Source organism: Acyrthosiphon pisum, chromosome A1 (assembly GCF_005508785.2).
Source record: "Acyrthosiphon pisum isolate AL4f chromosome A1, pea_aphid_22Mar2018_4r6ur, whole genome shotgun sequence".
NCBI classification, from domain to species: Eukaryota; Metazoa; Arthropoda; class Insecta; order Hemiptera; family Aphididae; genus Acyrthosiphon; species Acyrthosiphon pisum.
The window spans coordinates 1,824,021-1,841,903 of record NC_042494.1 but is presented as its reverse complement, the minus strand read 5'-3'; the positions used below and the strand labels follow the sequence as shown (position 1 = coordinate 1,841,903).

General features: G+C 30.2%; 3 protein-coding genes across 4 annotated transcripts; 2 read left to right on the top strand and 1 right to left on the bottom strand.

The window, feature by feature from the left end:
• Positions 1-227: 227 nt before the first annotated feature.
• Positions 228-4,691, bottom strand: LOC100160450 (peptidylprolyl isomerase domain and WD repeat-containing protein 1). Of its 2 annotated transcripts, XM_008184234.3 has the most exons (14): positions 4,540-4,691; positions 4,298-4,444; positions 4,059-4,161; positions 3,796-3,992; positions 3,543-3,630; positions 3,224-3,329; positions 2,884-3,102; positions 2,233-2,351; positions 1,972-2,164; positions 1,758-1,894; positions 1,497-1,594; positions 738-923; positions 519-670; positions 305-448 (listed from the first exon to the last, which is right to left on the bottom strand). In XM_008184234.3, the coding sequence occupies exons 2-14, from the start codon at positions 4,428-4,430 to the stop codon at positions 305-307; spliced, it is 1,875 nt and encodes a 624-aa protein (XP_008182456.1). In that variant the 5' UTR covers positions 4,431-4,444; positions 4,540-4,691. The 2 variants fall into 2 exon arrangements, with proteins under 2 accessions (XP_029342343.1, XP_008182456.1); XM_029486483.1 differs by having other exon boundaries at positions 228-448; positions 4,298-4,681.
• Positions 4,692-4,865: 174 nt separating this feature from the next.
• Psmb2 (proteasome beta 2 subunit) lies at positions 4,866-7,321 on the top strand. The gene is given in 5 exon segments (NM_001162968.1): positions 4,866-5,101; positions 5,191-5,384; positions 5,561-5,611; positions 5,614-5,725; positions 7,002-7,321. Coding segments are annotated over 5 exon segments (630 nt in total). The 5' UTR covers positions 4,866-5,010; the 3' UTR covers positions 7,184-7,321.
• A 4,013-nt stretch (positions 7,322-11,334) lies between these two features.
• Positions 11,335-14,508, top strand: LOC100161138 (transcription factor AP-1). Its single transcript, XM_001947521.5, has 2 exons — positions 11,335-12,459; positions 13,149-14,508. Exon 1 carries the CDS (start codon positions 11,638-11,640, stop codon positions 12,454-12,456), a length of 819 nt encoding a protein of 272 aa, XP_001947556.1. The 5' UTR covers positions 11,335-11,637; the 3' UTR covers positions 12,457-12,459; positions 13,149-14,508.
• Positions 14,509-17,883: the final 3,375 nt, after the last annotated feature.

The window sequence follows — 17,883 nt, the reverse complement described above, 5'->3', positions numbered from 1 at the left end:
ACCCAACATTACTGAATACATTGTAATTATTAATTACAGCAATCATGACATATGTAGTTAGAGAGCTTATACATATATTGTATTATCTGACCGATAGGTGCAATACAATTATTTTTTCAACCTAACAGGCGTAGAAGACTAGGTTGGGCAAAATGGTTACGTAATCTATTTAAGATAAAATATACTAAATACATTTTGAATTGTTATTTCAAATAGTTTATGCAAAATAATGATTTTTTGGAGATATATTTGAAATACAAAATGGTTTAGTAATTACATAATATATAAAACTCGAGTTACTGTTTTATTTCAAACTGATATTAATTATCTGAACATCATCGTGAGGCTTATCTGTTTTAGGGTGAGTTTTTGCACTGCAAATTGTTTGTACTACTTCCATTCCTTTGGTGACTCGTCCAAATACAGTGTGTTTATTATCCAGCCAAGGCTAAAAACAAACCAAACAATATAATAAGTAATGATTTAACTAAATATAAAAAAAAAATAATGTAACTCACCGTAGGTATAAGAGTAATAAAAAATTGACTACCATTAGTATTTGGTCCTGCATTAGCCATGCTTAATGTATAAGGTCGGTCATGTTTTAAATGCGAACGAATTTCATCTTCGAATTCACCACCCCATATGCTCTCACCGCCTAATCCAGTACCTAAAATGGTTTTATTAAATGTTAATAGTGTTGTACTAAAATATCAAATTAAACATCCGTTGTATACCCGTAGGATCTCCAGTTTGTATCATAAATCCTTTGATTACTCTATGAAATATGTTGCCATTGTAATATCCATTTTTGCTATGAACACAGAAATTCTCAACTGTTTTTTGGCATTCTTTAAACAGTGCTACTTGAATATCTCCAAAAACAGTGTGCAAAGTAGCTGTATCGTATAATCGTTGGATACCTTAACAAATTTAAATAATAATTTAGTTATACAATAAAAATTTAAAGATAAATCACCACACATAAAACATACAGCTGGGTTGCACAAAACATTTAATGAATCAATAGTGAGCTAATGGTTCCTTAAACAAGATTTAGTGGCCCACGATTGGTCCATTAAATTTTTAGTGAACCATTAAATTTAATAAATTGTTTATGCAACCCAGTTACATATGATCTGGATTTTCTCTTCAAATTTCATTTTATTTTGAAAGAAAATATGTTTTTATATTTATTTAGTAAGTAGATATGTGAATTTGTAGGAAAGTGAAATTTTTAGTTTATTGTTAACTTAACTTATGTAAAAGAAAGTTTTTATGTAACAAAATATTTATACAATTTTTAAAAATTTCAAACATTATTTTCCGTATGTATTGTATTTTAAACTGCAATTTCAGTATTTATAAATGCTCTATTTTAAGGTTTTATATAGAATTAAGTCCATAACCCCAGCCAAAACATTACATTAGCAATGAGTGTTAGACATTTTATAAAGAACAAAAAAACAACAAAAAATTAATACAATTAAACTTACATGCAGCTTCAGTTGAAGATATAATATCTTCTTTCGAAGGTCTTTCATTAAATACATCACGATCAGCATCAATACTTTTAAGATCTTCAGGTTCACGCCTTCAAAACAAAAAAAAGTTTAATTTATTAATAAAAAAAAATAATCTATATTCTATTGTGAGTGTTATTAAGTGTAACTTCTTTTTAACAATATTCTTTGGTACATACATTTTAACAACATTAAAAAAATAATATGATCTACAAATACAAGAAAAAAGCTTACTTAGTAAACATATAAAATCTATTCTTTTTATATGCTGTACAAAACAGCGTAGGATCGCTTGAAGAAGATTCCAATGTAGGATTTGTTGCTGCTTCCATTTCTAATGTTACTGCTGCTTTTGGTCTTTTAGTCTTACCCTATGGATATGTATGGAATTAAAATTTATAAAATCATATTTTTAGAATGAAACGCACATTTTACGCTGTGTACTGACTTGAAATAAGGCGACTCTTAATGCTCTTAAGTTTTCGGGTTTTCCAATAATTTTGACCAATGTGTTACTATATATGTTTACAACTTTCACACCCAACATGGTTGGATAAAATAAATAATGCCCACTTTCGTCAAAACATAAATTGGCTGTGTGTGAGATTTCTGTTTTGTCCAACTCTCGTTCAATTGCCATTCTGAAATACAGTAAATAATATTGATTACTAGAATACAAAACATTAAATTCATTCTCTATAAGCTTTACCTTCGAATAAATTCAATATTGGGTATTTGTTGTTTTTTTTGCTGAAGTTCACTAAAACGTGCCAAAGATTCATCAAATACCCTACTTAGTTTTCCCGTCAACAAGTTGAAAACTCTGACCTTAAAAATAAGAATAATTTTTTAATAACTAACTATACATAATATACAAATTTAAATTTAAATTTAAAAATTAATAAACTTGGTCAATATATTCTTGATCAGATCAATGTCGCAGCATATCTAACGCAGGGATTATAGCCAAGGATAGCTAGACTATAAGGAAGCTATCCATCAATATTAGAAGTTATACTTCAAGCTCACAATAGTAATAGCGACTTCAAGTATACTATGTAAAACTAGTCTTCATTAATTTTATTAAGTACATAAATATATGAATTGAAATAAATTTATCCATTTCATAAACATATAGAAATTTAATGAGATGCAAAACATAAATATGTATTAAACAGTCACTAACGTTTGACATTAAACAAATTGTATACACTAATAAAATAAAAAATCTTGTAAAACTTTTAATTTCAAAGTATAAAAAATGTATAATAGAAATCAATAATAATATAGTATGTATAGAATTTATATATTATTAATATAATAATTATAATTAGTATATCAATTTTATTAAGTCTTTCACCTTTCTATCTGGTGACATGGTAGCAAATTTTAAACCATCATCTGAAAAACATAAGCTGGTTGGATGCGTTTTATGTCTGACAAATTCAAAGAGATCAGTGTCAAGCTTAGAATCAAACTGTACACACTTTGGAAATTTAAAATCTGTTTTAGCTCCAGACCAATATTCAATGATGCCACTCTTGTCTGCTGATATGGCCACATCAAACACATAATTAAACTGAAACCATTTAAATTTTAAATTTTACTCAAATGTATAAATGTATTATAATAACTTGTTTAATCACAAGCCATAAGCTAAGAAAAATAATTATAATTTACATTTCAAATTATATGTTTACCTTAATAAATACAATCGGTTTGGTATGAATTTTTTCTATTACATGAAGTGGTATATTTACTCCTTTTCCATCATAAACAAATATTTTTGGTTCAGTTGCACTACTTCTATATCATAAAAATGTGCATTGTTAATTTACATTTTCTTTTTGTTTATAAATATAATGTATAACATCAAAACTATAGTTTATGCATTTTATTTAAAAAATAAATAAAATGTTTAATTCAAAGCAGATATAAAACTTATTACCAATCTTAATTAATTACTTAACAAACAAATTTAAAAAATACAAATACAAAACTTAGGTACTTAATACTTACATGGCAACTGTGTGAATTGGGTCTCCTTTTGAATGCACCCAACACGCACTAAGTGGCGTATAATCTAATTTTATCATGTTGATCATATCTATAGAGATAAAATTGATTATAATACTAACATAAACATAATGTAATAAGAGTATACAAATTTATATAAAGACAAAAATAGCAAAATTGTTCTTCTTAGAACTGAATAGACACACGACAATTACAAATATATATCGGGTAGGTAAAGCAAATAACTTAGAAGTACCAAAATTAATGACATCAAAAACTTTGACTGTCTGATCTGATGATATTGTACACATTAGAGTTCCATTATAGTTATCTGTTATGTCAGTTACTGGTGTAAGATGACTACGGAAATGTTTTACAAATTCAATCAATTCTTCGGTTTTTTTCCAAAACTTTACATGTCCGTCACAACTTGCTGTTATCAAAAAGTCAGTTCTAAAATAAAAAATAATGCATTTAACTTGATATTCCAATTTTAAATAACCATGTCAAAGTAAATACTTGGTGATTATGATGTGTGTGATAACATCTCGATGCATGTAGCTTTTTTCATATGTATCACATGTTGGTAAGTTTTCCAAGTACAAATGTTCATATTTTAGAACTATATTAAAGGATGAAATATTAATAGTTGAAATATTAACATGACTTATTTCAAAGCACCTAAGGGCTTTGGTTATAAACATGACGACTTAATTATTATAAACTTAATTGTAATTCATATTAAAATGAAAACTTACTTTTCCTTTTCTTTTTCTCGACGGTATCCGTCAATTCAGATAAACTGGGACCTACGCATTCGTCTTCGTCATCTTCGGACGCATTGCTCTTAATGCTCTTATCGTCATCTTCGCGTTCTCTTTTTTCTGACATGTTTTCGGTCTGATCTATAAGAAGAGATATTTTGAATACGATCCCAAACAATAAACGCACAACAATTAAAAAAAAATATTTCGAAGTTATTTCAACAATAGGCGCGAACCTTAACGTGCAGTAAAAAAACAAACTACTACAACTACTGTCCACTGGCCTTAAAAAAATGATAACGATAGTGTGATTATTCGTGTGCGCCAGTGTGGTTTGTTTACAACCTTAAATCATATACAATATATGTATATTATGATCTAAGTTTACAACCATCAACGAATGGCTCTTTAGCAGGGAAACCGAAAAAATAATATAATAATATTCATTATCTATGCATGATAATCATGTTTCAAGATATTATTCTTATCATAACCATGCGGGTGATGTTAGTGACGGCTTCATTTGTTTTCAACGTTACTGAAACGAAAAAACCGCTCAATCATTTTATCTTTGTACAATAGTAATACACATTATACATTTATATTTTATAGTTTATAATACATGTATACTACCCAGACCTAATAATCATTAAGTATAAAAACTTTAATCGTGTAGTGAAAAGAAACTTTAAAACCCGACCGCTAAGATGGAAACTGTTATTGGGATAAAGTTCAATGATTTCGTACTCATCGCCACGGACATGACGGCTGCCCACAGTATTATGGTCATGAAAGATGGTAAGTCATATTTTATGAAACTAGTTTTGTATAGTATATTACCTACCTGTTCCTTTACACCACTTAGACAATATACTTTTGTTATGTAGATGAAGACAAAACGTACAACATCACCAACAATGTAGTGATGGGTGTCACAGGTGAAGCAGGCGATGTACCTAGATTTGCAGAGTACATCACTCAAAACGTCAAACTTTACCGCATGCGTAATGGATACGATTTGTCCATTCCAGCTATTGCGACTTTCACTCGTAAAACTGTTGCCGAACACCTTAGAAGCCAAGTAATTGTTTGATAGAGCAACTTTGATTAAGTTTTTATTTGTTTATTTATTATTGAGAAAATGTTCTCAAATGTCATAACTCATAGTCAACAAGTACTTAACTTAGATATAATTTCAATTTAAATTTTATAATTTGATTTTCGATGTAATATAAATATTTGTTTATCTGTGCGTAGAGTCCTTATCAAGTAAACTTCATGCTCGGAGGATATAATCCAGCTGAGAAAAATCACATTTATACTTCATTGATTATTTGGGAGCTCAGGTAGATGTTCCTTATGGTGCTCATGGATATGGTGGTATGATGACAATCACAGTTATGGACCGTTACTACAAACCGGGTAATTAAAATAAATTTAAAACAAATTTTATTTTTGAAATAATTTTAAGTATTGTAAAAAAAAACAAATATTAGTAATAAAGTTTTTTAATTGTTTTCTAAAATAATTTCCATTATAAACATTAACCTTTTACTATATGACAGTGTTCAGATATTGCAAAAACAATAATTTTATTAATTCCAAAACTTCTGTGTTCTGATGTCACAGTTTGCAATACATTTAACACTTAGATGTGATTACATTAAATATTAATAGTTTGAGATGACGTCATGTGTAGTTTTTTCTTATATTTGAACAATCTGTACAATTATTGTATAATAAACTAATAATGAAGTTATTATATCCACACAGAATTGTGGAATAATTTAGGAACTGTTGAACTTATTCTTTGAGAAGAAAGATAAAATATAATTGGTCTGTATGATGAGGGTTCTTGGCAGTTTGTCAGGTTTTCATATTACTATTACAATTTTAAACTTCCGTTAACAGAAAATATGTTGGGTAGTTGAATAATTGCATACAAATTATAAGTGAGAAAAATTAACCTAACCATATTATATTTAATAGCTTAAACACTATAACTATGTCTGTGTCTTTAGAAAAATAAACCCTAATTTGAAAAAAAAAATCGATTATTTTTTAAACTTTCTAAATAGTACCTAATCGTAAATTAATGATCTTAATAATAAAATATAATATGATTAAATATAATGGTATTATTACTTTATAACTCATTATATTTTAAAAATTTAATTATTACACATCCTAAAAAGGTTTGTTATTATTTTGATACTGCTACATTGTAATACTACCAATTAATTGATTTTATACTGGAGATTTCTTTTTCGTAATCAATAACATCAGTGCATCACACATAAATCATGTATTTAATATGTTCACAAACCATTGTTTCTTATTTTGACTATATTTTAGTAAGTTTAGCTCATAAAACATGTTTATAAAAACAAAATATTAAGAATTAATTTGGGTGTTTAACAAATCTATCTTGAATTTATTGCTTTTAAATAACATTAATAATAGTATAAATCACATATCTATATCTCTATAGACTATAATACATCTGATAATCAAACTACTATGATAAATTATAGAAGATACTAAATTTTAAATTGTAAAACAACATTTAATTTAATTATTTCTATTTTGTAATAGGTATAATAATATGTAATAGTTACTAGCTTTTAATATAAGTAAAGGAATTGGTATAATAAATTATTTCTTAGATTGAAATAATAACTATACATTTTATTTTTAGATGCAAATTATCAAGAAGCATATGATCTCCTAAAAAAATGCATATTAGAAGTACAAAAACGTTGTATCATCAACATGCCCAAGTTTAAAGTTAAAATATGTTGTGCTGGAGGTGTACAAGAATTGCCAATAATTACCAAGGATAATATTGAACAAAAAATCATTGTTAATGTAAAAGAGTAAAATTATTTCTGATGTATATTTATTTTTTTGTCTTTTTTTTTAAAAAAAAACGTACATTATGAATTTAATTAATGGAAATATAAACAATATGAAATGATACTGATGTTCAGTTGATTCATTCATAAATATTAAATTAAAGCTGTTATAAGTTATTTAACTTTACATTAATGGCTTCAACAGACATTGGAAAAAAAAACAATTTCTATATGAAATAATTTAAATTTAAAAATGTTTTATATAAACAAATTTAATTTCTTCAAATATAATATATTATTTACAGTGCCCAGACACAACTAATAGACTGGATATAGTCTGTGTAGTGTGTCTGGATGCAGAGTAACAATAGCTATGCTGTCCGTTATGTCTGGGCCCCACAGGGAAGATAAATGCTGTTGTTTTAAAACATTTATCTTTTGTGAATTATTATTTATTTTTTATTTCTGCGGACCCAACATTTACATTTATATATAATATTTTGTTACATATTAGTTCCATATCAAAATAAATCAAAAGAAAAAATATTTTTTCAGCCTGATTAATTATTATACCCCAATCTTAAATTTTGACTATAAATATATATAATTACTAAATATTTTAATGATAATAGGATACAATATCAATCTAAAAATTATGACAGATGGAACAACTTGAAAAATTGTTCATAGAGGCATGAGTTGTAAAATGTATCAATTTATTTTCGCTTGTAAAGCTTATATTCTATTTTATATCACTTCAGTTAAACTAATAATATCATAATATCAAGTTTATTATTTTTTTATCAAGTGTGAACAATGAAAATGTTTGAAAGTTATTATTAGAAGATGTTTGATAATAGTATACTCGTAACAAACACTATTAATTTTTTAATCCGTATTATTCAATAAAAACATTACCACATTGTAATTTGATTTTCTTATACAGTAAACAAAAAAATATATTTTTTTCATAATTTTGTTTTTTCTTTTATGTGGCTTACTTAAAATCACCAACAAAAAATGTATATACTATATAATCAGCTAAAAATTGACAATATTAGTTTTTTTCACACAAATGGTATATTTTAAAACTACGCTTATTTATTGTTTTGCTAAATAAGACAATTGATTCTTTTTATATGTATAAAATTTTAGAATTTTTTAAAGCTTCATTTAGTTAAAAAAAATATATATATATAATATCTAATTGCTGTGTATATATCATGATTCATGTTACTATCGTTCACAATGTAATATTTTATTATCATATAATTCTAAAAGAAGAACAATATATTATATACAATATTTTACAATGATATTATATCATTGAATTCAAATTTAACACCATCCATTACAGCGACCAACTTGTAACCTACTGTAGAGCAGAGCGACACGCCGACACCCACTTGCCCCTTTTTTCCCGTTGCTAATAAGATTATGCTAAAATACCTACTCATAATTCAGATACCTTCACCTTTCTGGTTACTTAATATCTTATTATAACATGGGTACCTAATCATAATATATATTTGGTATTAGATATATTGTAGATATTGCGTGCATGGTGTATAGTGGCCCCATCAATAGATGGTTTTAAAAGTTCTTACCCCCCCCCCCCCCAACCTTGAAAATAAATCCTAGATACACCATAGGCATCGTCTTGTGCAGTACCTTTACGCAGCTGTGTAATACTGCAATGTATCAGGTAGTTATGTAGCACTATAGCAGTATAACCAATATTCCAAATTCCAATATGTATATTATAGGTCTATAATATGGCTATATAGTAATATATTGTTTATACATGCTCGATTACTGAATTATTTTTGATAGTGGTTACTGAGTAACCTAAGTGTATCCACCATAGTTAAAATTCAGCACAAAGAATCGAACCAGAAAATTATTTATTCGTACCATAACATTTTATTAATTTAGTTGGGATAAAATAATTCATTTTGTGATTGCATATTATAAAAATAAATGATAATAATCCATTTTTGTAATGCATATGTGATATTTCTTATATTATAAAGGTTTCTATAGGGCATAAAAATCTGACCCTAAAGTAGGTGAGGTCATTATAAACTACAATGCCCCGCATGGCCACATATAGATACATGTTATATTATTATAGTCATCAAGTTTGCACCTAAGCATTAAATATTATAATATATCAGAATATCAGATCTGGGATCAAGATAAAAGATAGGTATATAATATATTAAGTGCGTATGCGTTATCAGCCCCCATGGTTTAACAAGGGTCAATTGTGAAAAAAAAAATAAAATAAATATTCTTTCAATAGATGGGTATAAATGTAAAATTCAACTCTTTAATAAATAGCATAATAATCGTCAGCAATCGCTCATCATAGTTTGATCCCCGTAATATTTATATTTGTATTATATTACCTATATAGCCGTATATAGGTATTAGGTAGGTACCTATTTTATATTTTCGTAATATTATTTTTAACAATACTACCTATACATAGGTAATATATACAAACAATAAAATTGTATACTACACATTTTAAAAAATCAGAAACTACTCGATCAAATTTTGATTTAGTTGAGTCATAAGTGGGAAAGTAGCAGGTACATGATTTTTTCAAAAACATTTTTAAAAAATTCTATTAAAAATAAACAGTAAAATAGGCTAGTTCTCATTTGAAAAATAATGTTTGTATAACAACACAGCCCACCCTTAAATGGAATAAAAATATGTTTCAGATGGTTAAAAGTTCCAAAAATAAGAATTTGAATAAATTCACGGTTCGAGCTGGTATCTTGTTGGGGTAAAGGGGGTTAAAAGAAAAAATTTTACAGTTCTTTTTTTTAATAATTGGGAAAAAAAATTACGGAAGAACGGGAATATTTTCAATATATGCAATACCAGTTTCTATTTTCTTAGTTTGTTGTAATTTATTCATAAACGAATAACAGTGATAGGTACCTTAAAATTTCACCAAAAGCTGATGTATAGCATTTATTTTACATGGTATAATTTTTAAAATAGTTTGATCAATTTTGAGCTATATATAGACATTTTCATTTTTTTATTTTAGTTTTTTCTATAAATGATGATAAAAAATGCTCGCTTGGTTAAAAATATTGACAATTTAATACAAGGTTCTTCATTACCACAAGTCAATAAGTGTATTTTCATTGTTCAACTTTTCACAAAATCTGTCATTATCCCGATAATAAGAAATTATTTTGTTGTTGTACATTTATAAAATGTCGCTTGAAAATGTAAGTAATACAAGACTTAAGTTATTTTTTTCTAATTCGAAAATACTTTTGTAGGGATAATGGGATAATTAGTACTTTACACAATGGTCCATGAAATTTTGAAAATATTTGGATTAATTTTATGATATTTCCTATTTATAACATGAACACTGAAGACTGAACCATTCACACCGTTCTATGCTTCTATGCTTAGGTCCGTATTCACTCAAAATTTGCAAATCAAAGCATTTTTTTTACTATAAAACGCGTACTTAGGATGGATATACCTATTTATTAGACGTTGTAGTGCCCAAATACCCAAAGCCAATAGTCTATAAGTTTCAATGAAAATAATCAAATGATATGTAATTTTATTTCATATGTATTTTGCACTTTGGCAGTGCCTACTCATATCTTTCTATTTTCTAAGTTTAAGATAAATACATTTTTTTTTGGCAATAATAAACTCTTTTTTAACGATTTATTTTCCTAGAAAATCCTACGCCCCTACCTATTCATAATGGTCAAAGTTCAACAAGTGCGTAAAGTAAACGATTAAAAAGAAGAGTGGGGGCATGGAAATGGACCACGGTAATTACATAATTTTCAGATTTCATCACGATCAAAGTATCCGAAATCCGTTTCGGGATTGTCGTCATAGACAAGTATACCTACTTTTCTCGCACGCGTTATCGGCCGGTGCGTATCGCGTAACCGCTTAACCACCACCGCCGCCGCTCTATGACCGTCACAAACCGCGGTGGAGGTGGAGGCGGCGCGGCGGCGGTTAAGTGTCTCGACGATTCCGCGTCCACTATGTGTCGACACTGTCGACCGGCGGGCCAATGAGAACGCCAGAAAATGACGTACTTTACTACTTTCCGAAAATAACGCGATGACTCATCGCCGACCACATCGGGGGGGCCCGAGCGGTCTGCCGTCCAACGTTCATTCATTCGCGTACCGTGTGCCATTCCGTCGTGTCGTTCGCGCTCAGTCGTCCGCCGCGATTAATCACTTGATCGTTTGTTTTTTATACGCACCGTCTTATCACACCGCACACATTTATTTTACTGTCGTTACGTTTTATTTTTTAATTTTTTTTTTTTATATACTATAACATTATACACTGTTGGTTTTTGTATTTAGTTAATAAAAATAATAATATCACACGGTCCTCCAAAACTCGTGTACGGAAAAGGCTCAAAGGTCTGTAATCGCGGACACTCGTGTCAGAGTAACAAAAATGGTAAATAACTCGTCCAGCTGCATGATGTTGGACGAAGCGTTCTACGACGATCCGCTCATCACCAAAGTCGAAAGTCACACTAATGAAGTCAACTTCCTGAAGAGACCGATGACGTTGGACTTGAACTCTTGCAATAACGAAAACTCAGCTAAGAAACTGAAACTCCTGCCACCCATGTTGACTTCGCCTGACCTACGCATGCTCAAGTTCAACTCTCCCGAATTGGAACGGTTCTACTTGTCCCAACAGACCGCCCTTGGCCATATCAGCACACCCACGCCGTCTCTATTTCCCAAGTCTGTGACCGAGGAACAAGAAATGTATGTACAACCGTTTGTCGAAGCGCTCAAATGCCTACACCACAACAACGATTCTAACAGTGCCACTCAAGTAGAAATACCAATGACCAGCAGTGGTAGTAATTCTTCGGAATACCAATCGGAACCCCAGTACTCTGTGTTAATGACTTCAAATGACTTTTCCAATATTATACCTCAACATGTTATCAAAGAAGAACCTCAAACTGTACCCAGTGTCACGTCTTCGTCACCACCCATGTCACCTATCAACATGGAATCCCAAGAAAAAATCAAACTCGAAAGGAAAAGACAAAGGAATCGAGTGGCTGCATCCAAATGCCGCCGAAGAAAATTGGAGCGTATTGCCAAGCTAGAGGATAAAGTTAAAGTACTGAAAAATGAAAATACTGAACTTACCACAGTATTGAACAGACTCTTGGAGCAGATATGTCAATTAAAACAAACTGTTGTCGAACACATGCATAATGGATGTGAATTTGCAGCCAACTGTCTGTGACCTGTAAGTTCATAAACATTTGTACCTACTTCCTAATTATTTTAAGTTTTTACCGAAATAAATTGTTTGCTTTTTTAATATTGTAAATTATTAATTATTGTGTTTTGAGTTAACCTGTTTCGCTTGAAATAAATAAATATTTTAATTAATTCTTTTTTTAGTTATGTACCTACCGAGATATCTACTTAATATTATTTTTAATTGTTCATTCGTCCAGTTAAATATCAATTATTGTCAGAGGAATTAAATATGTCTTTACATTATAACAATAGGTAGTCTATTTACTAAATTTAATGATGTGGGTAATTATTAACTGATTTTAGTATACTAAAAGTGTACTACCTACCTCCTTACCTAAAATTATTTTTACGCATTTCCATAAAAATCAAAAGCAATTTTGATAATATGAGTACTGAGTAGTATACCTACTTATATTAATAAAAAATATAAAAATTAAGTTATAAGTGAACAAAATACTTACTTGGTTACTTAACCTAACCTTTATTTTTATTATTTGTTCTGATGCGGACAAAATAAAATATAAAATTCCTTTATTGTTAGATACACTTACAGAAAATTGAAACATAAATTAAATTTGTATTTGATAAAATTAAATTTCTACCAAATATTAATTTATTACTTGGGCACAGGAAATAATTAATTAATAACATATGTTTTCTTTTAATTTACAGTTAATAATGAACACAGTTGAATTTATCGAAAACATCCTGAATTTGGGTGCTACTTCCTGCCTGTCTGTGAGTTTTTCATATTTTTTCTACAAAATTTTTAATGAACCGATATTATTGCTTCAAAAATTGCTCAATTTCTTTGTAGCCTATTTTAATATATTTCTTTTTATATGTTTAACGTATGTAATAGTGTATACTGTTGTACATTATTATGATTTATTCATTGAATTATAATTTAAAAACAAAATCAAATCAATTGACAATTACCTATTTATTTATTTATGTATTATGAACGTGCAATTACTAGGTTATCATACTTTTTTTATTGAACTTGTCTATTGTTTTGTATTTACTCTATATCATGGTATTATTTATTCTGAATATAGGTGCATACTTACTGCTGCAGTAGATTGGCACAGTACTGATATGGTCACAGTAATAATAATATTGTGCTTGTGGTTTTATCGGTACCATCTACCGCAGTAGTATATATGGATCTTTAATATTATTAACTAACTATTAACTTATCAAAATAAATTAGTAGCAATAGAATAATTTTGCACTTGATGCCTTTTAATTGTACGCAAGCCATAAATTATTGTACATGTTATGCTCAAAATGTTATTGAGTACTAAAGATACCTAATTCCAAGAATGTTTTTTATAAATTTATTGAAATGCACAAAATATTTTTATATTATAATATATTTTTTTTTTTAATGTTCTTAAAGAAAACTACGATGAAATTGTTACGAGAAAAAACCAGTGTTGCCTTTTTATATGTATATTTAAAGTTTATCTCCTTCACCATTATAGATAATACTATTTTTATGTACCGAATGAAGGGTACATGTTAACAATGCAATAACTTAACTGATATTTTATAAGCTTTTTACCAGACAATAAATAGGCCAAAGTTAATAATTAGATGTAATTTTTTTTGTAAAGCTATACTTATAAAAAAATATTTTATTGTATATCTATTAATATTCATTTGTATTGACTGGACTTAACTTTTGTCAATCCCTCCGCTCTTTTTGCAGACAACTTGAAGTGTATCAGTCATGTTCCTAGGTGCTCTTGAGTGTAACAAAGCAATTTTTTTTATTCTTATGTTTATAAAATATTGAAAAATCATTGATAATATATTTTTGATTATATGAATTTATATAACTGTATCTTATATTAGACATTTTAATTTATTATTGTAAGTGTAAATTATGAAAAAATGTATTGTGTGCAAATGATTATTGTGATTTTAAGATTATTTTTATCGTTAAGGCTTTTGTGTGATTTTTTTGACTAAGTGATGTTTTATTTATGAAAAAAATTTTATTAAAATTATTTTCTAGAAAAACGAACGTTCGTAGTGTTTTTATTTCGTTTTTTATACTACATCGGTCACACGCTGTGATCGTCATGGCTTTTCTAGCTTGGGATGTCGTCCTTTAACAACAAAGGGTTGGCGCGGAAGACATAGCTCATGACAATCGAAGTCGCCCAAAACAACGGTGTACCTATAGTAATGGTAGTTATGTAAACGGTTTGTTGTCGTCGTCGTCAAACGGAAAAAAATAAAAATGGGAAAAATAAAAAACGGGCTCGCGATAAACGGCACGATTATGGCATTATACGGTTTGTCGGGTATAATATAATATAAATGTATAATCTCGTATTGTATAGCGACGGCGTCGGCAGCTCTCTACGCTATGACGTCAAGGTGAACCGGTTATAATGTCGTCGTCGTCGTGTGTGTGTTTGTTTGCGCTCGTACTTGGAATAGGTGTGCGTTTATATTAATATTATTATTATTATTATTATATCGGATGCACGTTTTTCGAGTGTGTGCGCTTTGGCGAAAAACGTCGACGACGACTGCGGCGAGATCTTTTAATTATTATCGTAATAATATCGTGTACGACGCAAAGTCGCGCGCGCGGTTTTTTATCTGCCCGTCTCGGTCTCTCTCCCCCCCCCCCCCCCGTCGCCGCCGCTCCTCTGCACCGCGTTTGACTACTCTTCGTCGCTCGCTCGCCGCGCCGCACGACCTTGACGATTTGTTTCGTTTTGGCAAACCGTCAACGCAAACCGTTCTCTAAGCTCGCGTATCTTGAGCGCGCTCGTCACTGACTTGACTATTTTTTTTTTTAATATACACAATAACATTATGCGTAGGGCACGGGTTTAAATGCCCTATAAACTGTATCGAAATCGCTCGAAAATATAACCGAAAATTCATATTAAAAAATTACCAACAATTTGTTTATATAGGCACGCAAGTACGCGAGTGTGGGAAAACGACGGTTTAACTTTCGGAAATTTTAACACTTCTTTGTCTTAACCGCACCAACAATAATACAGAAACAAAATGCCAAACTTATAGGCAAGCGCATTAAAATATAAACAGTATACTGGAAATAAATGCGGTCGCGATGTATCTCCAACTGACCAAACAAATCAATTGTTATTACTTATTTGTTGTTCGAGTAGGCATTACGAATTGTGTGCTTGAAAGTTGAAATGCATTGTTCCTAAATAACCAAAAAATAATGCACTTTTCATTGAAATCCGGGCGCTAAATGTATCAGCTGTGTGATTGCGTGTGCGGGAGTAAGAGAAGACTTTTCGTGGACACGAAAAACTGGATGCGTCGGGCGTCACGCACTCACGCGATACAATATAACTAAATTGTTTATTCTCAATCCCTTTCATCCGAAGATCCACGTAGTTTCTGGAGGGGCGGACATCTGTAGCAGTTTCCCATTCCCAGCAGTTTAATAATGTTTATTAATTTACTATGTATGATCATCGTATATACTACCTATATGGTGTGCATAGTGTATACAGCGCGGTGTTGCGTCGAAAATATTATTATTATTACATAATGTTATGTACGCTCGCCGGAGACCATTGCTGTAATATACAACCCTAGACGACACACTGTTGTATACCTAACATGATCAAATATAACATTATCCCGATCGACGTTAGAGCAGTGTGGTGCGGTGTACTCTCACTTCCCGTCCGACCCGCGTTGACCCCATTTATATTTGTTGTCTACGCGCGTAGTAGGGCGAGGGTCGTCGACGACCGTTCCAACGGGATACTGTTTTTTTTCCTCCCGATTCAAGGCCGACGCAATGCCGTCAATTCTTGTCTCATCGCTCGATTTTCCTATATGTCGCACACTCGTATTCAAGGCATATTTCGAGTGCTCTAACGCCGCAGGTTTCGAACCCATTGAGATTATAGAGATGTTCCTCGGGTACCCGGCGATTACTCAGTGGCCGGGTACTCGATATCATATTTAAGACTCGGCTCTTAGTCGGTACACGGCGCAATACCTACGTTTTTACTCGACTCATATCCGATGGCAAAAACTAATAATCTATTTATAAATACATAAATACCTAAAATTAATATAAAGGAAAAATCTAAAATTCTAGTGTAATGAATTATAATTTATTTTGTTACATATTGGAATAACTGAACCGATTTACAATAATTGATTATAAACAAATCATGTTTTTCTTCTATGAATTACAAAAATAAATCTTGTGTTTACTGTTAAAAGACTTAAATTATATAATTAATAATTTCTTAATCAGTAATCGTTAGTTGATACTTTAATACTAGTATAAGTAGTGTTAAAAATTTTAACTCGGCCAATACACAATACCCGGTTAGTACTATACATTTTACTAACATGTTAGTATTTAAATTTGTAGTCGGCCAATACTCGATACCCAGTTAGTATAAACAATTTTACTCGGCCAGTACTCGGTACCCGGTTTAGTACCAGATTTTTACTCAGAACATCTCTAATTGAGATCCACTCGCTTTACTGCTGCACCTATATATATACGAAACGACGTGATCTACGACAACAGCAAAACGTACAGAGGTCGACTCCATAAAAAATATGCTTTTATACGATTGATTTTATTGCTATATAAATATATTATATATTATTATATACCTACGCGTAATATTAATCATCGGAATATCGGATTCGTATTCCGCACATATAATCATATATAGTTGAGCAGGTATAGGTCAATTTGGGGCCGCATACATCGTCCCCGACGGACTTACAATATTATTATACTTTATGGCCGCTCTCCTAATCCAACCCCAGATGCGCAGCGTTACATATACCAATACGTTACAGCGTCGATAATTATTAATTATGTATATAAGGTATATAATGGTACGAAGGTAATGTATAAGCATGTGTTACGACAATAAATCATACCAGGCGATACCAGGGTCGTCCTTTTGGGTGCACTGCAGGGCCTCGCGATTTTTACTCAGATTTAAAGCCTCGTAGTTGGAAAAAAAATGAAGATATTGGTTTCAAAAACTATATTATTTTATAACATTAAAAATTGAAAGTTTCATAGAAAAATAACGTAGATAAATAAATAAATAGCTACACATTTTATATGTAATTAGCTGTCGTGGTTAAACATAATATGATAATGGGGAAAATATGGTGGGACAAAACCAATGGGTACAGTGATACTTTCAGAAAACGCTATACAGCTTTTTAGTTTTGCTCATAGCGACATAGCCTTACGCTATTTGCTTGCTGCAATATGTTTTTGTGACTATCCACCATTCGAGTGATTTATTGCAGGACCATGCAAATATTTTTAAAAAGTATTACGAGCAATACTGTATAGGCCTGAGACATCTACGGGTTTTAAATTTTGATTTAGGATGGGATTAAGTAC